Below are 25192 nucleotides of genomic sequence, written 5' to 3'. Positions count from 1 at the left end.
GCATCATTAGGCCAGTAATGGTGACAAGTGACTGTCTTTATGAGTGAACAATTTAAATTTAATTGAACTGATTTAATAGTGCCAAAAACATTGATTAACTCAAGAAAGAAACAAGTTGCTGAAACCAATCTTTAATGCTAAAAAGTTTACATCTATGCAAAATAATCCTTGAAAGATTTCTCATTTAAGGCCATTCCTGTTTGGAATATGTGGTTGTGTATTGTCAACAATAAGCAGAAACATTCTGCATTTCCATTTTATAGTGTGTATCATTCATTTCAACATTTATCCTCATTCTCATGTTTAAGAATCTGTTTTCTGCTTGACAAATAATTTATGCTACTGCCCACTGACATGCTTTTAAAGCTATTGTTATCAAAAAATGTTGGCCGTCAAACACCTTAAAATGCACATATGTAGGTCTGAGAAATCAAAATTTTCTCGGGGGAGCATGCACCCGAACCCCCCTAACTACCTCACATTTGAATGTGTGTGTCTGTGTGGTAGTATGACCTGGTGTGGCTACAGTGCCAGGACTGAATTTTTTAACCAGTCTGCCTGCATATAGGCATAAAATATACATTATTCTCTGTATCGAATCATGTTATCTTGTTACCCACCCTAGCCCCTGACGTTTCGGGCTCAGCCCCTGATGTTTTTAAAACCTAGAAACGCCCCTGGTACACTGTGTTAAACCTTTGTTGATAAGCGTAATTAGCAAACTCTCTTTATAAGTGGCGCTTTTAATCGTGAATATCTGTCTATCGCTTCATTCGTGTTTTTCCATGCTGGAGTGAGAGAGTAGGACTTACGGTGTGTTTTTGCTCATTTCGCCTCTTACTACTCTTCTTTAAAGGTATGTTTTCACACTTAATGGTTATTTAATTTGTTTTAAGTTTCGATGTGATTGAATAGCAGTCTAAGATAGTAATATTTGTTTGACTAACATCGTCAGTTACCAAATGGTTCAATCTTATTCAATGATACGGCATTGTACCAAAAATACTTTATATCACACAATATTTACACAAATTTTCTTGATGTGTTTACATGATGGGGTGTTGCAAGTATGCTTAGTATTTTTTTATTTGCATTAACTGTTATAAACATTTTGTGAAATATATTTTGTTGCCTACATGTATACGTACATTCATGCCTTTGAGCATTCCAGTGTGTTTTTGCTAATTTTGCCTCATACTACTCAGTAAGGGATAATGTATATCCAGCCGGTTGTTCTCACCCGACAGGGTGATGAGGACCCGACGCGAAGCAGAGATGTACAGTACATTATCCCGCTTATAACACGGCTACTTGCCACACGAAATATTGATCTGAGTTGAAATATTTTATTCAGCTTTTAAACACAAAGCTTCCGTGGAGAGAGCAGTTTCAGTTCAAGTTCAAACTAGAAGGACATTTAAGAGATACGGTATACAGTCATAAGACTTATTAAAATCGTACCTGTTTATATCTCATAATCCAATAGTGTACAAAACGATAGCCACAAAATGGCAGCAGCAGCGTTTGTATGAAACGAGAGAGCGAGTCCACGATACTGGATGGCATAATAACAGAACTGTACACAAAATATTGATTCGACTGAGTTTTAATACTTTATTAACTCACCAAATGCAAAACTTCCACGAAGAAAAAAACGTTCCTAGCGCTGCTGACTTCAGTAACCCAGATCTGTTCTGTTCATCACAAAATGTGTGGGTTTATGTGTTAATTAGCATATTTCGCAGATGCAGACTAGTCTATTTGATGTGCAGGTTAACCTAGACATACAGTACAGAAAACACCTTTTAAGAATGACTTATTAAAATGTATACAAAACTGCTTTAAAATATAGCAGATGTTTACACAGCTTTCCAGTTGAAGCGTTCTTTAAAGGGTCATGAATCCCCGTTTCAGCAGCAGTCAGTTCTCACCGCAGTTTTGAAAAATGCTACAGAAGTGGACGTGGTTAAGCTGAAGGAAGAGGAGAGACTGACAACAGCGACGGCTTCTGATTCAGACCGTTTTATTTCGCTCTCATTAAAAGTGTAAAAGCTTCACACAAATGCACACTGCAGATTACTATTATAGACTTATTTTGCTGCGGTAGACAGTGTTTCCCACAGGATTTTGTGAGACTGTGGTGGGTGGACGTTGGTTCCTCTAGGACCATTTTGTGCATTTTAAATTTAAATGCATCAATCTTGTGCATTTTGATAGTAAAAGTAAGTGACTAGATCAATGAAGAAATTAGTTCTCTTGTAAACAATTTTGTGCTCTATTAAATAATATCCTGGATCTTCCAAGCTTTGTAATGGGAGTGAATAGAGGACATGATTATAAAGATGATTATGATAATAAAAAATATCCACACGGCTCTGGGGGTTTAATAAAGGCCTTCTGAAGCGAAGCGATACGTTTGTGTAAGAAAAATATCCATATTTAAAATGTCATACTACTACTATATAACTCTGATTGTGTTCATCTGAAAGTAGAAGGGCATATACACTGGCGTGCTCCCCCAGAAGAAAGTTTTGTACATTTTAAAGACACATTTATTAATCTGGTGTTTTTTGAGAGTTCAAAATGAAGAGCTCCAACCCATGTTCAGTGTCCAAAAGTCTGTATATTGACTTGTACCTGAACTTTAACGGGGGTCTAAAGCTCATGCGCTAGACATGTGCAGATCAGCTCTAACTTCACCGGAATCTGCTGTTAAACATAAATCATCCACACGCCAAGCGCTCTAACCTATGATATTCTCTGATTTAGATATCTGATCATCACATTACAATTATTACAATTCTCAGTGTTAAGCATGATGATGTGGTAACATATCGCACTTAAGTAGGCTGCTTTTAAATTAATATTTAACATAAAAGCAAAATTACATTTCCTTAGCCTAAAGTTTCAAAACATCAGTTTCATGAAAAAACACTTATCAGAATCATTTCTGTTAAGCTTGTGTATATTTTTAGTTAAAGGTCCCCTGAAAACAAAATGTAAGTTTTTTTTAGTTTTTAGTATGAATATGTTAGGCTTAAGGTTATGAATTCAAAACTTTCTCACTTCCGCTAAAATGGATCAGGAAATTTTATGACATCACCGCTGACTTCAGCTTCTCATCACATCTTCTGTCCAATCAAATCCAAGAGCGCCACCTGGTGATGATGAACGCACCACTCTCCAGCAGGGATAGAATAGAATAGAATAGAATAGAATAGAATAGAATAGAATAGAAAAAAGCCTTCAAATAAAAACAAAAAATGTGCAATGCCATAAAACACAAATAATGAAATGTCACTGGCTACAGAAACCCCAAATTACACAAACTTGTAATTATAAAACATATAGTTACTATATACCAGGGGTCTCCAACCTTTTTGTGTGCGAGGGCTACCTCAAGGGATACAATAATCTAGAAGGGATTTTGTTTGTTATACTCAAAAATATTTATTATGCATATAATATGGTGGTGATTTTTTACTTTTTAACATCATATGCAAAATAATAAAATATCTTGATATTCTGGTTCAGACTTACAAGCATTAGAAGAAAAAAAATCAACAATTCCTGAAAAATTATGAAAATATTTATTGACTTTTTTATATTTGTATATTATTTTCTATAAACCTATTGTATGTGTAATGAAAAACAGTAGCCCAAACATTTAGTTCAATATAAATGCAAAAATAAATAAATAAACTGCCATAACTTCTAAACAAACACATTACTGCATTACATTTAATACATTTATACATGACTATATTAATATAACAGCATTTTTAATATAATATATTCAGGCACAATGTTTCGCCTGTTTTGTGCGTCAATATGTTGAGAATATCAGCGCTGTTTCATCTGGCTTTTAACAAGCTTAAATCATATAGTCATCTGTGGGTTTATAAGAGAGATGAATTGAACTGCTTCTCAGTGGATCGCGCAGCTCTGTGTAATAATGTCCGCGTGATCGAGATGAGCCTGCACAGCTGCTTTGGCCGCGATCGCTGTTTTTGCTCTGCGCTGCTCAGATCAAACAAGATTTGTTCCGCTTTTTGAGCATTTTCCATTTGATGTTTCTCATACGCAACGCAAATTACAGCGTATAATCAAAGAGAGTTGGGTAATTTTGTATCATATATTGCTGCCACAATAACCATTTCAAATGTTTACGTGCTATCATCTCTTTCCCATTTTTGTTCGCTGAGGTGGAGCTGCGATGAAATATTGCTCTTGTAAATACTTTCCAGCATTTCAGTATTAAAAGTGTACATCTAACGTATGGTGCTCGGCAGTGATCAAAAAGGATTTGAACAGTGAATTTTGAATCTCTTCTTGTAAACTCAGAGATGTGGATTCAGACGGCAATTAAATCACCACACAACCTGTTTGTCAAAAAACAGTAGGTACTAATTTGGCCAGGGATTTTTACGCGGGTTGGGTGAGAAAAAACACTGATATTATGGATTCGGACGGCACTAAAATCACAGAATTACCCCTGTAAATGTTTAAAATACCGGACAAGCCCATGAGAGACAATTAGCGTCCGAATAGGACTTAACTGACAGTAGTCTATGCTTTCACTGGCCTTTAAAAGTGCTCTTTTATTAAATTAATAATATATATAATAATATAATTAAAATTCTAACAACAATTAGTGTAATGACAATTTTATTCTTTGCATGAAAACACTTGAATTAGCCTAATTGAACACTGTCTGTGTGTATTAAAAATTCTGAATTATATTTGTATAGACGGTGATAAGGTGATAAGGTAAAGCTAAGAGCGGTCCAGACCAACCTTCCGAACATATGACTTACAGAAGGTATACTGAACTAAGAACGTTTCGGGAAACACGTATTAACGATAAGGTACAGCTTAAGGTGTAACTTAAGAACGACGTAGCGTTAAGAAGGTTTCGGGAAACCCAGCCCAGATTGACAGTCCGTCCCTGCTCTCCAGTGTTTCCCAATAGAGCAAAAAACAGCTGTTTTCCGTGCTTTGTTGGTTTCGGAGGGCGTGACCAAGAGAGTGAGTGCTCACACAGGATTGCACTATCCCCTGTTTGTAGGCACGCTGAAAGGGCGTTCATGGATGACTCATGTTCCCATTGCGGGAACATGACCATCGCGGTGTTACGGTCGTGACTCCGATACCTCCAAAGAAGTGGAGCCCCTTTACTTATTCCCCAATCTAGCGCTCCTTCTGCCCAGCAGAAGAAGCCTACTTCGGTTATTAGCCTTGGTGACCTGAGGATCACAGTGAGATGTAACCCGCAAAGTCAACCTCCTCGGGCCCCTCACTCCTCTTTAACGCCGCATACTTATTATTTCTTCTTCATTCGTGGGTCTATGTTCTTACAGAGCCTGCCAGCCTCTTCAAATGTGATAAACCACGTTTCGACGAAATCCTCATTTTGGAGTATCATCATTGGCAGCTGCCAAGCCACTTCATAGCAACTATTTAGAGCACCATAGCAACAAATGGTAAATCATGCTAGAAACATGGTAAATCATAGTAAATAATACTAGAACGTGGCGTATCATGGTAAATCATGCTAGAATGAGGTAAATCATAGTGAACCTTGCTAGCAATTTGGTAAACCACGGTAAATCAGACTAGAGTGTGGTAAATCGTGGTAAACCATGCTAGAATAGTGTAAAGCATGGTAAACGTTGGTAAATCAAGATAAACATTTGTCTTATATTGCAATAGCATTTGTTATGAAAATAGCAACATACACATATAGAAACAATAGCTACAACATGCCACTAATATAAATCTATAGCGAAAAATATATTCCCTTAATAGATAATAAATTATTATAAAATTCAGGTTACCATAATAAATACAATAAATTTGTATAATTGTATAATTGACAGAGCAACATTAAATTACTTGACTAATTAATCAAACCATTTAAGTTGCTAATAGTGTATCCATTACAGAATTTAAAGGTTTACCCATTTCTTTCTTTCTTTCTTTCTTTCTTTCTTTCTTTCTTTCTTTCTTTCTTTCTTTCTTTCTTTCTTTCTTTCTTTCTTTCTTTCTTTCTTTCTTTCTTCTTCCTTCTTTTTTTTTGAAGGCTTTTATATGAAATTATGAAATTTCATTTTATTTTACAATAGAAAAACGTAGGCAACTTTGGTTATGTTTCATAATTAGGTCCTTTGATTATTAAACCATGTTAATTTTACTTATTTCTAGGCTACAGAATAAAAATGGACAAAGACATAATGAAAGATCTCTTAAATCTGGTCTTGCTGGGAGGAACAGGAGTTGGAAAGAGTTCATCAGGAAACACAATATTGGGACGAGATGCTTTCATCTCAGAGAGCAGCTCCACTTCTGTCACACAAAATGTGGCTGTCGAAATCGGTCAAATTTGTGCATTACCGATCAGAGTTTATGACACACCAGGATTTTCTGATACAGTGTTGAGTAAGGTAGATCTTTGGAAATATGAAATAATTCTTCAGGAATGTGAATCAGGCCTGTGTGCGTTTCTGCTGGTTCTCCCAGCAGACAGATTTACTAAAGAAGATCAGGAAGCTCTGGAGAAGATTGAGGAGCTTTTGGGAGCAAAGCGTATACAAAACACCTGGATTCTCTTCACAAGAGGAGATGAACTGGAAGAAGAAAATAAGACCATAAATAAAGTCATCAAAGAAACTGAATACTTGAAGAGCCTTGTTCAGAAATATGAGGGCAGATACCACGTGCTCAACAACAAGCAAAACATAAGACGTGATGATCAATCGAAAGCTCTGATATCTAAAGTTTTTTACAGGAACATAGAAAATCGTAAGTGTATTTTTGTCTTTTCACGTTTAGCATGATGGAAGTAAGCCGGGTGCACACTGTATGATATGTAATACTGTACGACAATCAAGACGCCTTAAAAACAGAAGCATGCAAGAAAACTTGTCCAAAGTTTTACATCATCAACCCATACACGTTGGGTGTCTGTGAGCTGCATTACATGCAGGACTGAAATTGTGGCTAACAAAGAAATCTCTAGCATTATTTGTGATCATGGCTTGTCTTGAAAAATTTGACGATCATCATAGAAGTTGTCACATTGCAGGACTGTGCGCCAAACATTTTATCACAAATGGTTATTTATCGGCTATCTGTGAATATGTCAAACTAACAATCAAAGACTACAGATTTAAACCTAGGATCAGAGGAATCTTGTAGGATTTGCTAAATTTGTCTCAGGTGGCCTAATCGTGGCCAGAATCGTACAGTGTGCACCTGGCTTTAGGCTTCCTTGCCAATTAATTATGTTCATTCATTCTTTCCTGTCACAAAATCTGAAGGTTTTCCAGGAAACATTACTTTACTTTACTTTACTTTACTTTACTTTACTTTACTTTACTTTACTTTACTTTACTTTACTTTACTTTACTTTGCTCAGGGTACACCTTTAGCATTATTCCACTGCTTTCAGTGAGAACCCTTTGGCATCATACACAAAAGCGATGCGCGTAAGAATATTGCCATGTGAAATTACATATAAATTACATATAAGCAAATATAAATATTTTTATATAAATATACTTCATTTGTTATATAAATATATATATTATATATTATATGTATACTTTTTAAAATGTTATAATTATATATGCAAAGAATTACATGCATCTTGTTCTGATGCACAAGGCAAACAACTGAAAGCAAAAAAATAATAATAAAAAAATGCTAAAGTGATAGCTATGGAAGCTTGTTTCCGCCACAGAATAAAACATTTTAAAAGATAATTGCGACTTTTTATCTCACAATTGCGAGTTTACATCTCGCAATTCTGACTTTATTTCACGCAATTCTGACTTTATATCTCGCAATTATGAGAAATAAAGTCAGAATTGCGAGATGTAAACTCGCAATTGTGAGATAAAAAGTCGCAATTATCTTTTAAAATGTTTTATTCTGTGGTGGAAACAAGCTTCCATAGGTAGCCTGTGCTTTAAAAAAAAAAAAAAAAAAAAGTGATGCCCAGGGATCCTTACCAATTGTCAATATGTGGCGAGTTCGGAGTTAGAATGTATTAGGAAGATTAACAGTAAAGGAAAACCTTTCATTTTTGACAACAATAAAAAGTGGTTAAAATATTTATAAACTTGTAAAAATGTAACAAACAAAAACAGGCTATGGCCGAGGTGCCAAATCCTGTTCCTGGAGATCTACCTTTCTGCAGATTACAGCTTCAACCCTGATCAAACAACTGAACCAGAGAGATGGTCTTATATTAGGGAGATGAGAGGGTCTGTATCTCTAACCATTGGATAAATCGTAACGGCTAACTTGATCATGTGACGCACCTCAGCCTTTCGTGTAATGGCAGTGACGTCAGTGCCCGCAGTTCAAAGTTTTATGACAGTCAGTTACAGTTTCTGTTAATCAGCTTTGTGTGGATTATTAGCGCGTTGGTATTGTGAATAAATGTTCTCTATTTTGTGTTATATCGCTAGTTAAGATACAGTAGGTCTGCATTGTTTGTGGAATGTGCTTTAAAAGCGTGAATATCTCTATAGTCTGCAAAGTACTATTCACTGCAGGGTGCAAAAAAAAAAACTACCTTTAAGATTACACTAAAACTTATTTGTAATTGAATACATATTTAATTCATTAAAAGTATATGTATTTTTTTTGTATTTTTTTTTTTTGCCATCATTCATTAAAAATCATTATATCATCATTAGGCACACAGCAGTTGACACAACACTTCATGTTTATTTGAATTAAACATACAATTTAATCCTTAAAGACCTAGAACATTTTTGGGGCGCCTGACTCACCTGTACTTTTCTTTGTTTTTCTAACCCATTCTAGCAGCAATCATCAAGTTCCATATCGTCGCTGTCGGGCGGAAACCTCGTATGTCCAAATTTGGTCAATTTCATATTTTTTCACAAATCGATGCTATTGGTCAGTCCCCACGTGGTTCTGTTATTTTTACAAATTATTAACCAATCTAAACTGTTGAAAATAGCTTGAGAGCAAATCTCGTAACTCCATTGGACACTTCAACTGTCTGAGAATCCTCGTAACTCCACCTCTTCTTCAGTCCGCGGCGGGCGGGAGCCTCGCGGCATTTTGTCTCCTCAGGATTGAAACTCGCAACGATTAAGAAACCCTCGTCGAGCAACACGTAAAGCAAGCCTTAACTCTGATTTTATCTGTGTCAAACTATGATATCAGTTATTGATGCATTTTAAATGTCTACGTATTACTAGGCTTATTATTAGGCTTATTATACTTGTGCATTGACGTTTTAAAATGTATCTAATATTATACTTGAATTGAATTAAAAGTTTTGGATACCAGCTTTAAATGATTGTTTTTATTATTATTTTACTGACTCGAAGTTGGCACTGTGCATGTAAAATACCCCAAGTAGCAGGTTTTATTTATGGGAGAAAAAGGGTCTGTCTACTGGCGCCAGTAAGTTAAGCCTATTTTTGCATAACTCTGTCTGTTTTTTAGACAATAACGAGTGAAAATAGTTAGGTTAGATACATTTTAGTTGGCTTGTTTTGTTAAAAATCGATAGCTGTAATGCTTCGGTGCAGAAGGAAGCCCGTGAGCCACGGAGGTAAATTTGCGTGCAGATTAGGCAAATTTCCACCTATTAGACAACGTTAGTCAGCTCATCATTTTTTGTTCTGCTTCACTTATAGCTCTTAAACCTTTAAAATGGAGTTTAGGAAGATGTATGTAACCACGGTCGTTAGCTTTGATTAACTATTGAAGCCTTTTCTCTTGTCAAAAGGCTCAACGCGACCGCCGATTTTGTTTGCGTGCAGATTAATTTCCGCCTATTTTAGACAGCCTAATATTTTGGTATTGCATCACTCATATCTCTTAAACGTTTAAAATGGAGTTTAGGAAGATGTATGTAACCACAATCATTAGATTTGAATAGCTCTTAAAGCCTTATCTCTTATCAAAAGGCTGAACGCGACCGCAGACTGTGATGAACACTGTTGGCAGCAGCGACGTCTATGTCCGTTCCATTCTAATCAATGACAGCGTAAACTCGTATCTCCCCGCTCCCAAGTCATAAATCTCGTATCTCCGATTAAACATTATTTTAGGGAAATGTTGTGTTAATGTTGGTATACAACAGTATATGATAGCAATATAAGGTATATTACCAACTTTAACGATACAATGTTTAATAACTCAAAAAATATGCAGTTTTTTTAATTTCCTGAAAAATAATGGTTTTGGAGATACGAGGATTCCGCCCGACAGCGACGATATATCATTTTAAACAGGAGAACCTAAAGTTTCCAGCTAGCTCATTTAAAGTCCCAGTTTTACATTTCTTTTGTCAGAGAATTTATGAAATTAACAGGATTTTAAGAAAAACGGCAGCAAAAAATGTGGTGTTTTCAGTGTGAACTCAAACAGAACTTCCTGAAGTTTTGTTTTTTTCCTTTAGAAAGTTCGACTTGGTTGTTTTAGACTTCCAGATGAAATTTTGTCTACATGTAACAATCCCTCAGCAAGTTATAGCCATTTATTATAATATTATTCTAGGCGTTTTTGAGTAAAAACAGGTGTATTACATTTACTGACAATGTAGATGTGTCCAAATAAGTTCAGGAAGTAAAGTAAATAGAAAAGTTGTTATATTACAACAGAACACTGAAGCAAACATTTTTCTTCAGACAATTATATTATAATTTGAACATGAACAACAAATGCAAACAATATAACAAGTAGTGACAACTGTGCAATATAAATACTAACAATACAATATACAGAGTGTAAATGAACAAATGGTTCAAATAATCTTCACAAACTAAATACCAAAAGAAATAAACAGTGCAAATGAAGAAATGGTTCATTGAGGGTAATATACTGAGTGCTAATGAACAAATAGTGCAAATAATCTTCACAAACTAAATATAAATAAACAGTGCAAATGATTCAAACAATCTTCTGAATCGGAAGGTTCCACCAGGTCTAACGACTCGTTTAAAAAAATCAATTCTAACTCATCCTCCGATTTGTACTGCTGTTTTTTTTACATACTCATGCTCTTTCGTGTTTTATGCTCTTTCATGTTTTGCGCTCTTTCGTGTTTTGCGCTATGGTCAACAACTTTGCATCCGTTAGTTCCCTTTCGTCAGCAGGGAACTCCGACGCCTCGTCGGGGGAGTTCCCCTGACGAATTGGGATCACGCTAGGGAGACCAATTGCCTTCGAGTGAATTAAAACGAGCCAATGATCATTGGCATGCAAGGTTTGCATTCCGCGGCCCGCCTACCAGTGCGGGTATAAGGCGGAATCAAGCGCATACACAAACGCTTTCTGCTTCGGAGCCGACCGGTTGTGTCCTCTCTGAGTGAATGAGTTTTAAGATTGTATTTATCTTACGCTCTACGAGTCTGCTGTTTCGGGAAGGGACCTCTCTGTGTTGGTGAGACGGCGTTTCAGCGACCGCGCGATTTCCTCTCTGCCGGCTGCGTCTACACACTTGTTAATTCAAAAGCTGTTTTTACAGCTGGTAAACGGTTGAGTGCGCACAGCGGGCTTGCAGTTTCCCCGCTGTGTCGCCGCGTTGGGTCCCTGTGTGCTTCAGCACAATAAAGAGAGTAATTTCTTCCTGAAAGAGCAACACGAGTGAAGATCGCGTCCTTTTCAGGATGACGTTTCACTCGTGTGTTTCTGGATGCGATCGTTCCTGTCCTTATTTGACGGCCACGTTCATTGTTTCACGTGCCTAATCAGTGTGTGAAACTGCGTTCGTGGGTGGTTCATGTTCTCTCATGAGTGCATGACCACGTCGGCACGTTGTTCGTCTCCCCTTTTTAAAGGCTCGAGCCGCTCAGCGTGCCGTGTGCCGTCGAGCGCCGGTTGACAGCGTGGGTTGTCACGGCAACCCAACGCGCGTCGTTCGGCGCTCAAGATGCGTGGTCAAGATCAAGACTCGCGTGCCTCTATGAGGTGAGTCCCTTTGCTTGTTTCCCGATCTAGTTTCTCTTCTGGTGCACCAGGAGAGGGCTACTTTGGCAAATAACATTGGTGATCTGAGGGTTACAGTGCGGAATGTCTCGCCAGGTGAAAGACCCTCACGAGCTTCCCACTCCTCTAGCGCATCACAAACATGCTGAGACTGTGTTCGTGGGTGGTTTGTGCTCTCTACATGAGAGCATGACCACGTCGGCATGTTGTTCGTCTTGCCTGAGGGCTTGAACGCTCAGCGTGCCGTGTGCCAGCGATGGCCACGTTCACTGTCTTGCATGCCTGGTTGACGGCCATGATCGCTGTTTCACATGCCTAATCAGTGTGTTGAGACGGCGTTCATGGGTGGTTCATGTTCTCTCAGGAGTACATGACCACGTCGGCACGTTGTTCGCCTCCCCTTTCTCGTAAAGGCTTGAGCCGCTCAGCGTGCCGTGTGCCGTCGAGGCTTTGAGTGGGATTTTGGTCCTTATCATGAGGGACCAAGCATTTCATTCGGGGCCCCAGGGGAGGACAGATGTCGATTGCTACATCGGAGAGAGGGCTGTTATACTCTGAAAATGATGCTGAGTTCCTACTGTAATGGTGTGTTCTCATGCTGAAGGTTCAGACTTGACAGCCACACTTCCTGGGTCTAAAGTACCTAGATGTGTGTGAAATTTTTTGGCAGTATGGAAGTATTTTGGTGCCAATATGGCAAGCCAAACATGCCTAAATCTGCAGAAGTTTTTCCTCTCTCACTACCCCTGCACATTCAGTGCACGTGGGTAGTTCTGACTCGGAGTAGAGCTGCGCTTTATGACTGGCCGTGATTAGTCACAGCGCTGGCCTTCGGTCAGACGATGTCCACACTGTGGTCCAGAAGCGCCTTAAAACCAGCCCGCTCGGAGTTCGTTTCCCCCCCAGCAAAAGGAGGGGAAATGACCCTGAGAGGAGCGACCCAGAGAGTGTGACGAAAACTGCTCTTTGGGAGTGTGTGTCATCACCACTCCTTCCCCCGGAGGAGGGCCGGGTGGAGAATCCTTTGTTACATTTTTCTAGTTTCTGTTCCTCCGCCGACCAGCTGGTCGGTGGTACCCAAAACCTAAAAAAGAGCAGTTTCTTCCTCCTCTGGGTCATTCACGGTTGGGACTGCCGAACATGCAGTCTCTCCCGCTCAAGAGTAGGACGTCAGTGTGCGCCACCCTCGGGTCTCGCCACTCTCAGTCCTCTCTCCCCAGCTCTCAGATAGCAGTGGCGCCACCTCGGTCACGCCACTCCTGTCTGTCGCTGGGCGGGAAGGCGAGACCAGCAGCCGTCCTCGGGCCTTGCTCCTTGTCTCCTCCCCTTCCCTCGCCAGGCGACAGACCGCAGCAGAACGCTCACGGGTCTTCCCTGCCGTCTGTCCCCCGGTGGAGGCAGGTAGGTGTTGTTCAAATACACACCCAGACCCCGCTCTCGGCCGCCACAATGCCACCAGAGCCGTGTCCCTGCCCTCCACCTCGCTGCCCCTCCGCGGGTACGCCGGTCGTGCGGGTGGGCTCGTTGCGGCGGTTTCTCAGAGCCTGGTTAGAGCTCCTGAGTCCGTCGTGCTGGCTCATCCAAACCAACCGGCTCGGCTATGCAATTCAATTTGCACGCCGGCCTCCCAAGTTCAGGGGCGTCCACTTCACCCATGTGCGTCCAGTGGATGCCCCGGTCTTGCGGAAAGAGATCGACGTCCTACTGGCGAAGGACGCGATCGAGCCGGTCCCTCCAGCCGATATGAGGTCAGGGTTTTACAGCCCTTACTTCATTTTACCCAAGAAAGGCGGTGGGTTACGGCCAATCCTGGATCTGCGAGTATTGAATCGAGCCTTGCACAAGCTCCCGTTCAAGATGCTCACGCAGAAACGCATTTTCGAGTGCATCCGTCCCCAGGATTGGTTTGCAGCGATCGACCTGAAGGACGCGTACTTTCATGTCTCGATTCTTCCTCGACACAGACCGTTCCTTCGGTTTGCTTTCGAGAGTCGAGCATATCAGTACAAGGTCCTACCCTTCGGGCTGGCCCTGTCGCTCCGTGTCTTCACGAAAGTCGCGGAGGCGCCATTGTTCCCATGAGAGAACAAGGCGTTCGCATTCTCAACTACCTCGACGACTGGCTCATTCTGGCACACTCGTGAGATGTGTTGTGCGATCACAGGGACATGGTGCTCCGGCACCTCAGTCAGTTGGGGCTTCAGGTCAACTGGGACAAGAGCAAACTCTCCCCTGTGCAGAGGATCTCTTATCTCGGTATGGAGCTGGACTCGGTCGCCCAGACTGCGCGCCTCACGGAGGAACGCGTCCAGTCAGTGCTCAACTGCCTCAAGTCTTTTCGAGGCAAGTCAGCGGTTCCACTGAAACAATTTCAGAGGCTCCTGGGGCATATGGCAGCCGCAGCCACAGTAACGCCGCTCGGTCTGTTGCATATGAGACCGCTCCAGCACTGGCTTTGCGATCGAGTCTCGAGGTGGGCGTGGCAGAGCGGCAAGTTCCGGGTCAGAGTCACCCCGAGCTGTCACCAAACCTTCTCCCCTTGGTTGGATCCTGGGTTTCTACGGGCTGGAGTGCCCCTAGTCCAGGTTTCCAGGCATGCTGTGGTTTTCACAGATGCTTCTGCCAAGGGCTGGGGGGCCACGTACAAAGGGCATGCAGTCTCGGGTCTGTGGACGGGGCCCCAGCTGCATTGGCACATCAATTGCCTAGAGTTGCAAGCAGTACGCTTGGCCTTGTGTCGCCTCAAGGGGTTTCTCAGACACAAGCATGTACTGGTCCGTACGGACAGCACTGCGACCGTTGCGTACATCAACCAACAAGGTGGTCTGTGCTCCCGTCGTATGTCGCGACTCGCCTCCCACCTCCTCCTATGGAGTCAGAAGCATCTGAGGTCGCTTCGTGCCATTCATGTCCCAGGGGAGTTCAATTATGTGGCCGACGAGCTTTCACGTCAGCCTCCCCTTCCGGGAGAGTGGCGACTCCATCCCCAGGCGGTCCAGCTGATTTGGCGAATCTTCGGAGCCGCACAGGTAGACCTGTTTGTCTCTCCGGACACGACCCATTGCCAGTGGTATTACTCCCTGACCGAGGGAACTCTCGGCACGGATGCCCTGGCACACAGCTGGCCCCGGGACTTACGCAAATATGCGTTCCCCCCAGTGAGCCTTCTTGCACAGACACTGTGCAAGGTCAGGGAGGACGAGGAGCAGGTCCTTTTGGTGGCCCCGTATTGGCCAACCCGGACTTGGTTCCCAGAACTCATGCTCCTTGCGACAGCCCCTCCCTGGCCGGTTCCTCTGAGGAAAGACCTTCTCTCTCAGAGACGGGGCACTCTATGGCACCCGCGTCCAGACCTCTGGAAACTCCATGTCTGGTCCCTGGACGGGACGCGGAGGTTCTAGATGGCCTGCCACAGGCAGTGGTAGATACCATCTCTTCAGCTAGAGCCCCCTCTACGAGGCGCCTCTATGCGCTGAAGTGGAACCTGTTCGTCGGCTGGTGTTCTTCCCACGGGGAGAACCCACGAACTTGCCCGATCAGAGTCGTGCTCTCCTTCCTACAACAAGGGTTGGAGCGAAGGCTGTCTCCCTCCACCCTTAAAGTGTATGTGGCCGCAATAGCCGCACATCACGATGTAGTTGAAGGTAAGTCCGTGGGGAAGCACGACCTGGTCATCAGATTCCTCAAGGGTGCTAGGAGGCTAAATCCACCTCGCAACTTGCACCCTGTACCCTCTTGGGACTTAACTTTAGTGCTTAGAGCACTTCAAAGTCCTCCTTTTGAGCCTTTGCTGTCAGTCGAGCTTAATATTCTGTCCATTAAGACAGCGCTCCTGTTAGCATTGGCTTCCTTCAAGAGGGTAGGGGATCTGCAGGCTTTTTCGGTCGACGAATCGTGCCTAGAGTTCGGGCCTGGCCTTTCTCAGGTCATATTGAGACCCAGGCTCGGATATGTGCCCAAGGTTCCTACCACTCCCTTCGCGGACCAGGTAGTGAACCTGCAAGCGCTGCCCCAGGAGGAGGCAGACCCAGCCCTAGCTTTTCTCTGTCCTGTCCGGGCCCTCCGGGTTTATATAGACAGAACGCAAAGCTTTAGGACCTCAGATCAGCTCTTTGTTTGTTACGGAGGCCAGCAGAAGGGGAAGGCTGTCTCCAAGCAGAGGTTAGCCCACTGGCTAGTGGATGCTATCACCAGGGCTTATGAGTCCCAGGGTGAGCCCTGCCCACCTAGGTTGCGGGCTCACTCCACTAGGAGTGTTGCCGCTTCCTGGGCTCTGGCACAAGGCGCCTCGCTAACAGACATTTGTAGAGCTGCGGGCTGGGCGACACCGAACACGTTCGCTAGGTTTTATGGCCTACGTGTGGAACCGGTTTCCTCCCGAGTACTCGCTACGGCCAGTAATTAGAGGGAATAGGTGTGTCGGCTTGCGACGCCATTCCGTGAGCGGATACGTGCGTCTTTTTGCTCCGTTGGTTACCCAACAAACAGCTAACCTCGTGAGTTCCTCCATCACCCCCTCCGGTGCCAGGCGTTGCGGACCGCCCGGCACCAGGTCTGCTACCTTCAGTAAGGAGTTGCTAGTAGACTGGGTATTTTTCCAGTGGTCCCTGCGGCGACCCATGATTGCCACGTGCAGTTCAGCCGTGTCTTCCCCTTGACAGACTCATTCTGTCGTCCTTGTTGAGTATGCTCCTCACTCCTCCGGACTGGGACTACCTTCAAGGACTGCCATATGTTTCACTACCCTACGTGGTTAGTACATATGTGTATTGAGGGCCTTCCTCTAGGCTGCCTCAGCTTCCGCAGCGTTCCCCCCCATTATATCCTTGGGGTCGGACACGCTTTCCCAGTGTTATCCAATATCCACTGATTGGGTCTTGTGGAACAGCAGTGTGATTCCCTAGCTAGCTCCCGCAAAATTTCTGGAAACTGCTGCAGGGCTGTAGCTTAGCTGGGCGCTGGAAGGGGCCAGCACCATGGCGTTTTGGTAGGGATCCCAATTCGTCAGGGGAACTCCCCCGACGAGGCGTCGGAGTTCCCTGCTGACGAAAGGGAACGTCTCGGTTACGTATGGTAACCCTCGTTCCCTGAGTCCAGGGAACGGAGACGCCTCGTCCCGTCGCCATGCTGCTGTACCTTCGCGGAGAACTGGACACCGTTCGGCTCCTCAGCGAAAAGCGTTTGTGTATGCGCTTGATTCCGCCTTATACCCGCACTGGTAGGCGGGCCGCGGAATGCAAACCTTGCATGCCAATGATCATTGGCTCGTTTTAATTCACTCGAAGGCAATTGGTCTCCCTAGCGTGATCCCAATTCGTCAGGGGAACTCCCCCGACGAGGCGTCTCCGTTCCCTGGACTCAGGGAACGAGGGTTACCATACGTAACCGAGACGTTTTCATGCGTAGTTTTCAATGCATTGCGTTTGTTAAAAATGTATAAAGAAACGTGATTGGTTGTTAAAATCACCAATCACTCTGTTTGTTGGTTGAGTTGATGACCGTTTGGACGAATCTGGGCATGGGGGTGGGACTAAGCATCAACAATCGTTCCTGTTTGGCTCAGAGAAAGAAACCACATGTGTTTCCTTGACGAATCACTGCTGCAGATTTTGATGACGCAATCACCGGCACTACGGAGCCACTGAATGACCTATAGAGACACCCGTGATAACACAGGAAAGCTGAGAATCTCATCTTTACGGTGCATTTTAAAGCATACAGATTGGATTAGCGACTCAAAAGTTATTAAACATTTTAGAACGATAGTTATTTTATGCCGCGGGCGGCCGTATAACACAAAATGTATAATTAAATGATTAATTTTGTGTTTAATCATTACAATGCATAATATCAGCGTCATATGTATACATGCAGTTATAATAGTCATTACAATTCAAGTCTTATCATAAGTTAATGATATGCATTTTACCATGGTAAAACCCGCAAGCCAAAGAAAGAAAACATTATTTCTTTTAACATTATTTTTTACTTTCTTTAGTCAATATAGGCTACTCTATCACTCAATATTACTGTTAAATACTATGGTAATGCAGTAAATGTCATACCTGTCACAACATTCCCTTCTCTGCCTTTTCTTATAAAATAATCTTTTAATCATAGTTAGATCTACATATCGTTCCCAACAAAAGTATTGTTCTTTACAATACAGTAAAAGTATTGTTAAAGCGTGGTTGATTAACAAAAAGACTGTCAATTCATTAACGGTGTTTCCTCACGAAAGTGGTTTATTCTGTGTAGTGAAACCTCCTCTCCATTGACATACATTCATAAAACACGGCCTCTGCTCTCCTTTCCTGTGTACCAGCGTTAGCATTAGCTGTTGTGCTTTTTTGGTTAAAGGTTGCAGGCTGGTCATCTAGTGGCTTTGACTGAACCAGCTAATTAAGATCTTCAAGAGAAATTGATAATTACAGACAGGTGTGTTTGATCAGGGCTGGATCTGAACTCTGCAATGATTTTAAGCAGCAGTGATATTGTCTCCATAATTATTATTTAAATATGAAGGTACATACAACCTTAGAAGAACAACAACACATGACATATTACACTGTGTCATTATTTATTTAACAAAAATAAAGCAAAAAAATTTAGATATGTGAAAAAAAAACAAAGTTTATTTCAAGATATCGCTGCTAAAGGAAAGCTATTGAAGAAGTAGTTAAGTGACGTGATGGTCAACCAGGCGCAGGTCCTTCATCGTGGAGATTGCAATATATTGTAAAGTTGTTTACTAGAGGTGTGTTGTTTTGCTGTTATTAAATCAATTAAAGCCATTGTAAACGAATGTAAACTCCTGCTCTGCTCATCCAGCATGGGTTGCAGTCGCGTGTCGCACACAGTGCAATAGAAATCACAGTTCACTGTTCGCGTGATGATGGCGGATGATTCGTTGTGCAACAGAGCCTAGACGTATGATAAATGTCTTATCTTGTAGAATGCGCGCTCAGCACCGCCGCTCCCTATACAGAGAGTACGTGCGATCGCGAATCTGAAAGTGAAACGCAAGCTCCCTGATGCGTAGAGAATTTACAACATTCTGTTACAATCATGTTCTCATTATGTATTTGACAGATTGTCGCTGTACTTAAAGGAACCGTATGTAAGATTGTGGCCAAGACTGGTACTGCAATCACTTTCAAATTACTGTAGAGCGGTGTATCTCCTCCCCCTCCCCCTGACTCGAGGTTGCCAGATAGGCTGCAGGATCCAGCAGGAACGTAGGCTGCTACGTAGCTGTGGTAACTAGAGCAGAGCTGGCAACCCGGACGCCGAAACACTACTGACTTTGTGATTGGTAGATAGGTGGAGGGTGGAGCATCAGGCCAAAACACAAGATGACAACATCAACATCAGTTGAGGGCTGCAGCTTCACTTTTTAAATGACAATATCCTGGCCGGACTACTGTTGTCAGTGATATAAGTATTTGAAATGAACATGATTTCTTAATGTCTAGTGACATATCAGGGCCATTTTATGATCAATTGAAATACATTTCTTACATACGGTTCCTTTAACTGTATTTCATAATCAAAGTGAATCCAGGCATTACTGTGGCCTTTCAAATCCAGTTTCAATTGATTTTCGCAGTCTGGAAGGCATGCTGTCTAATGTCAAATCAGACCTCAGATACTGCCCAAAATTCTGCAACAACCAATCAGAGAAAAAAGATAAATTATTTGTCATATAAAGTGAGGTGATCATCGTTTTTATGATCGTCACTGTCACAAACGAGTACTTGAGTTCTTGTTCCCATCCCTAGTTTGTACTAATGTGCTGTATTTAGTTTTCACCAAACATCTCCGCTTTGGCAACCCTTTCAAGCTTAATTTCTATGCTAGCAGTAAGGGTAACCTTCACACTTGACTTCTCTAATGTGGTCTATAGTTTCTGTTAAATAAAATAAATAATGACAGGATGTAATGTCATGTGTTGTTGTTCATCTGAGATTGTATTTACCTAATGTTAAGACCTAAGGACTAGATTATTTTTATGTTCTCATACATAAAACCATAGAATTCAAAGAGGGTGTACTTTCTTTTTCACATGCATAATATCCATGTACAAAGTAGGTGGTATAAGTTGAGGTATAATTGTGATCTGCTTTTTTCCCCTCCATATAGTGCCGAAAAGACAAAGAACTTCAGTCAACATTCCTGTCAAACGTCCTTTATCCAGAAGAATCGTGCTGTTGGGTAAAACTGGTGTTGGGAAGAGTGCAGCTGCAAACACAATACTGGGACAGACAGTGTTTGAATCTACAGTTGGCTCAATTTCAGTGACCCGTGAATCTTCAGTGAAACACGCCACTGTTTCAGGCAGGGAAGTGTCTGTAGTTGATACTCCTGGATTCTTTGATACACACATGAGCTCTGAGCAGTTAATGATTGAGATAGCGAGAAGTGTTTACATATCGAGTCCTGGGCCTCATGCTTTTCTCATTGTGTTTCCTGTGAATAGATTCACTCAGCAGGAGGAAGAGATTCCTCAAATCATTGAGATGTTGTTTGGTGAAGAAGTGTTAAAATACTCCATCATTCTTTTCACTCATGGAGATCAGCTAGAAGGAAGGTCCATAAAAGAAATCATTGAGGAGAATGCAGCATTAAGACATCTAGTTGATAAGTGTGGAGGCAGATTTCATGTCTTCAATAATATAGATGAGAATAACAGAGAGCAGGTGAATGATCTACTGCAGAAGATTGACACAATGATAGAGCAGAATGGTGGAGGACACTACAGTAATCAGATGTATGAAGATGCTCAGAAATTCAGACAAGAGGAAGAGACTGAGAGATTAAGAAAGGAGGTAGAGCAGAGAGTCAGAGCAGAGATACAGCATGAGAGCAATGTGAGAAAACAACAAGAAGAGAAACAAAGACAAGATGAGATTGAGAGAGTGAGAAGGCAGACAGAGAGGAGAGTCAGAGCTGAGTGTGAAACTCAAATTATGTCTAAAATGGAAAGACTTAAAGTAGAAAGACAGAGAGAGGAAGATGAGAGAAAACAACAAGAGGAGATTCAAAGACAAGATGAGATTGAGAGAGTGAGAAGGCAGACAGAGAGGAGAATCAGAGCTGAGTGTGAAGCTCAAATGATTTCTAAAATGGAAAGACTTAAAGTTGAAAGACAGAGAGAGGAAGAGGAGAGAAAACAACAAAGACAAGAAGAGATTGAGGGAGTGATAAGGGAGAGAGTCAGAGCAGAGATACAGCGTGAGAAAAATGAGAGACAACAAGAGGACAAAAATACACCAAAGTGTGAAGAAAGAAGTGGATTTAAGAAGTTTTTTTTCAAGTATTGGAAATACTTTTTGATGGGCATTGCAGCTAATGCTATAATTGTTGGTGGAGTTGTTGGTGGAGTTGTTGGTGGAGTTGTTGGTGGAGTTGTTGGTGGAATTGTTGGTGGAGTTGTAGCCTTAATTGTTGATAAAATGCAGAAGCGTAACTAATGGGTGGAAAGAATGTTGTAATCTCATGAAAGGTCATTTTAATGCCAAATACAACGTAGGTTGAATGTGATGAATGTAAATTGGCGATTTTTGATGATTAGTTGAGTTAATTTCCTATATATTGTGTTATGTTGCCAGAAGGCCTAAATATGAAATCTTCTGTTAAATCCCTCAAATTGGAACCTCTTCTAAATGATTCACGTCTCAAAGGTAACTGATAAAATTGAAATATTTATGGATGATCTTTTAGTTGAACGACTCTAGAAAGACCACGCCAGAGAACTTCATAAAGCTAAGAAAACGGAGAAGAGGAAGAGGACAGGCAAGGACCCATCTCCCCCGGGACGAGCTGATCTGGCGAGGCAAGCAGATGATGAGGATTATCAGGCAGAGGGAAACATTGCTTAAAAGATTACTTAGTATTGTGAGGGGATTTATGTTGTCAGAGAGTCAATTTAAATGTCCTAATTGTGAAATATCATGCTTGCAAGAGAGGCTTGAATCGCTTGATACAAGTCTGCCTTGCAACTAAGGTGTTTGTAGTTTAAATGTCAAACTTATGCAAAAGAAGCTTGAATCGCTAGAAGCGTGACACAAGCTTGCGTTGTAACTTAAGTGTTTGTGGTTTCCTTTGATCTCTCCGAATAGACTCAGGTGTTGAGGACATGCCTGCTTATTTGACCTTTAGCATAATTTAAGAAGAAAGAAAGAGGTCTCTTCACAGCCCGTGAGGAGGAGAGAGGCAGGATGCAGTTTTAACAACTGCAGGTGAAGGAATGGTCAAATGTATATTAAGCTTTCTAGCATAGGTGGCAAAATATGAGATATGTATTTTTATTGCATAATAGCTTTAATGGTGGAATGTTCCAGGTAGGGTTGGGTACCGAAACCCGGTTCCAATAGGGAACCGGTTCCGACGTAAACGGTCGTAACCAGACCGAATAAGAACGAAACTTTCGGTTTTGATTTTGATTCTGATTTTGGTGCCTGACTTTTTTTCACCGCCCCCTATAAAACATCTCGCGGCACGAATGATCCAATAACAAAACATCTCCAGTTAACCAGCAGAGCATTCATTTAGTTCGTTTGTTAAATAAGAGACGATCTAGCGCTGAACTGTGTTTTTTAAATCAAGTGATCAAAGTGCTCGTTGCCGCTGCGATCAGTGGCGCGCATACAGTGTTTTCTCTTGTGGCTCGCGCACACCGCACTTTCTTCGCCCTAGTTCCAGGCCAGTTATTTTACCTTGTAAGGGATTGCTGCATTGTTTCTTAAGCGAAGATTCTTCAGCATTAGCAGCACTGGCATTTATTCATGCATTTAGTCATGCAGCAATGCATGATGGGAGCCATGAATGAGTTTTGATTTGTGTTACCCAGAATGCACTGCAACATGCTTTATTATTGTCACCATTGTTGAGATTCACAGGCTGATTCTTGATGTCTGTGTGTCTACATGAAAAAAAAAAAAAAAAACCTTTTGGTTTCAGAACAGCTTTAAGAAATCCATTGGATTGAAAATGCTAAAAAATATATTAGGCTATGCAAGAACAGTGCTGTTATAATCAATAAAGTAAACCTAACTCAGAGATTTGTCTCTAAATGAGTTCAGTGTTTCAGGTCAAAAAATATTATTACAACACAACCAACACCATCAGATCACTTTTTCTCTTTGTTCATCTGTCTGTTATAACTAAATTACAGCAGCTAAACTAAATCTAAAGTTTAAAAAGTAAGGGTCAAGAGCCCAACCAAAGCAAACACTGACTTTAAATTTGTGATGTTCTCCTTCAGTGATTCCGCTTGTTAACATCAGGTGTCTTCAATGACGCTCAATCATCACTTAAATAATCACTTAATTATCTCATTAACTTCAACACTGGGGATTTTGCTGTGTAGTGTGCTTTAATACCTTTAAAAACTTCCACATTATGACAAACCATTTGATGTTCCCTGAATAAGTAACTTTAATAACTGTATATTTATAACAAACAAGCCACTCCTGTAAGAAGCCCTGAATGTAAATTAATTTATCCTGTGCTACACTAGAGCCTTTGGAGAAACAGAAATGAGTGAAAACAGCACTGATATTCAATTAAAGCATAAGTTACCACTTAGTTTGACTTTCTCCAGAGCGACAGTCACACTGATGTCTGCTGATTCACCAGCACACTCTCGTCCTATTGGAGAAAAAGTTAAAGGTCAAAGTGCATTTCCAGGACTGTAGTATGAATCTACTTGGAAATTTACCCTGTAAATGACAAAGCAACAGCTCAAATATACCATCAGATTCGTTCTTAAATGAAGATTCTTCAGCATTAAATGAATTTGTCTTTTTTGAATTTATTGTCTTTGTATTATTCTGAAACTTCTTTAAGTAAAACGAAACCATTTTTTGGTGATTCGAAAAACTTTTAAAACAAGTCTAAGAGTGATTTTTTCCCCTAGAAGTATTTTTACTTTGTTGTAGTTTAGATATGAATACTAAGCAAACACCCAGTGAAACGGACCCAGGACTGAACTGGATTGGACACCGCCGAGGACCCTCAAACAACTTCTAGCATCTTTAACCTGCAGGTAAGGACAGTGTATGATTGTAATAGGTTATGTGAATGTTGTAAAAGGATTTAGATGTTACAGCGGTATAGAAACACAATAACTGACAAATGAACAAAAAACAATAAATCAGAAATACTTCCAGAAGAAAAGTAAACACAATCTGTTATAAAATACAAGTAAATAACCTAAGAACAGAAAACCTACACTTTACTATTTAAATCAAATCAGATTATATATGTGCATTATACAGCATATACTTCATGAATATAAATAGATTTCTTAAAAAAAAAAAAATAAATAAATAAAAAAAAAACCTTCTAGGGTTCTGCAATAGAGCCAATATCTGTACCTGTTCCAATCTCATAGTTATTTGAATCTGTTCATTAGAGGCATGTTTAAATGTCATTCAGTTCTCTTGATATTTTCATTTAACAAATATACCTTGTTTAACTTATAAAACTATTTGTTTAATAATAATAATTAAGAAATTTGTGTTGCTAGAGAAGCCTGTCAAAACAATCACATATATACCACTCTACAGCTGATAAGAGAACATGGAAGCTGAAAGAAAATATTCAGTGCACTGTAAAAAAATTCGAACCCTCCCAAATCAAAAATTTCAAGTGACCGATAACATCTAAATTTTTCAATTGGCCCAAGTGAAATTCTTGTTGCAATAGTCTGTTAACATTGGCTCAATGAGAAATAATACGTCAGACTAATTGAAAAATGTAGATGTTATTGGTCACTTGAAATTTTTCACTTGGGGATGTAATTTTTTTTTACAGTGTGGTTGACTAACGACTGTGTAACAAGTGCCCTCAACATAGGTTGGTGTAATGGACCCGTTTCAATGTTAGTTGCGAACAGAATCAATACTGGCAGTAAATAAATCACAGAATCATGTAAGGAAAATACTCCAAAATATATCGTAATTCAGCAGCATAAACAGCACGAACCATAATAAAAATAAAAATAAAAAAAATGATACACAAAATATGAAATCCGTATTGTCTTTTCCCCCTTTTATGCTATTATTTTTCTTTTTGAAAAAATGCAATGTGTTGTATCTCTGTTAACATAGACTGTAGGAATTTTGAAGACTTACAAAATCATTTTGTTTATTTTGGACAGCTATTTAGTTTCACTGTCGTCTGAATTTAGAGTTTAAGGGCCACATTT

At 41.1% G+C, this 25192-nt stretch overlaps 1 protein-coding gene and 1 long non-coding RNA gene across 3 annotated transcripts in view; both read left to right on the top strand.

The window, feature by feature from the left end:
- The window catches only part of LOC309503310, a 76457-nt gene that overhangs the window by 6428 nt on the left and 44837 nt on the right, over nucleotides 1–25192 (top strand). The gene's annotated exons all lie outside the window — the stretch shown is intronic.
- On the top strand, nucleotides 320–23874 carry LOC309498968 (GTPase IMAP family member 8-like). Of its 2 annotated transcripts, XM_082169966.1 has the most exons (4): nucleotides 320–856; nucleotides 6205–6801; nucleotides 20122–20807; nucleotides 20910–23874. In XM_082169966.1, exons 2-4 carry the CDS (start codon nucleotides 6219–6221, stop codon nucleotides 21450–21452), a joined length of 1812 nt encoding a protein of 603 aa, XP_082026092.1. In that variant the 5' UTR covers nucleotides 320–856; nucleotides 6205–6218; the 3' UTR covers nucleotides 21453–23874. The 2 variants fall into 2 exon arrangements, with proteins under 2 accessions (XP_082026092.1, XP_082026091.1); XM_082169965.1 differs by having other exon boundaries at nucleotides 323–856; nucleotides 20122–23874.

Source organism: Leuciscus leuciscus (assembly GCF_965113295.1).
Source record: "Leuciscus leuciscus genome assembly, chromosome: 1".
Lineage (NCBI taxonomy): Eukaryota > Metazoa > Chordata > Actinopteri > Cypriniformes > Leuciscidae > Leuciscus > Leuciscus leuciscus.
Note: the sequence above shows the minus strand (reverse complement) of the source record. Positions and strands in the feature narration are given on the sequence as shown.

Bases quoted from the DNA above. Each gene is read 5' to 3' on its own strand.
- LOC309498968 (XM_082169965.1), top strand. From the start codon at position 6,219: ATGGACAAAGACATAATGAAAGATCTCTTAAATCTGGTCTTGCTGGGA. The intron at 6,802-20,121 runs GTAAGTGTATTT...CCCTCCATATAG, and splicing joins TTACAGGAACATAGAAAATC to TGCCGAAAAGACAAAGAACT.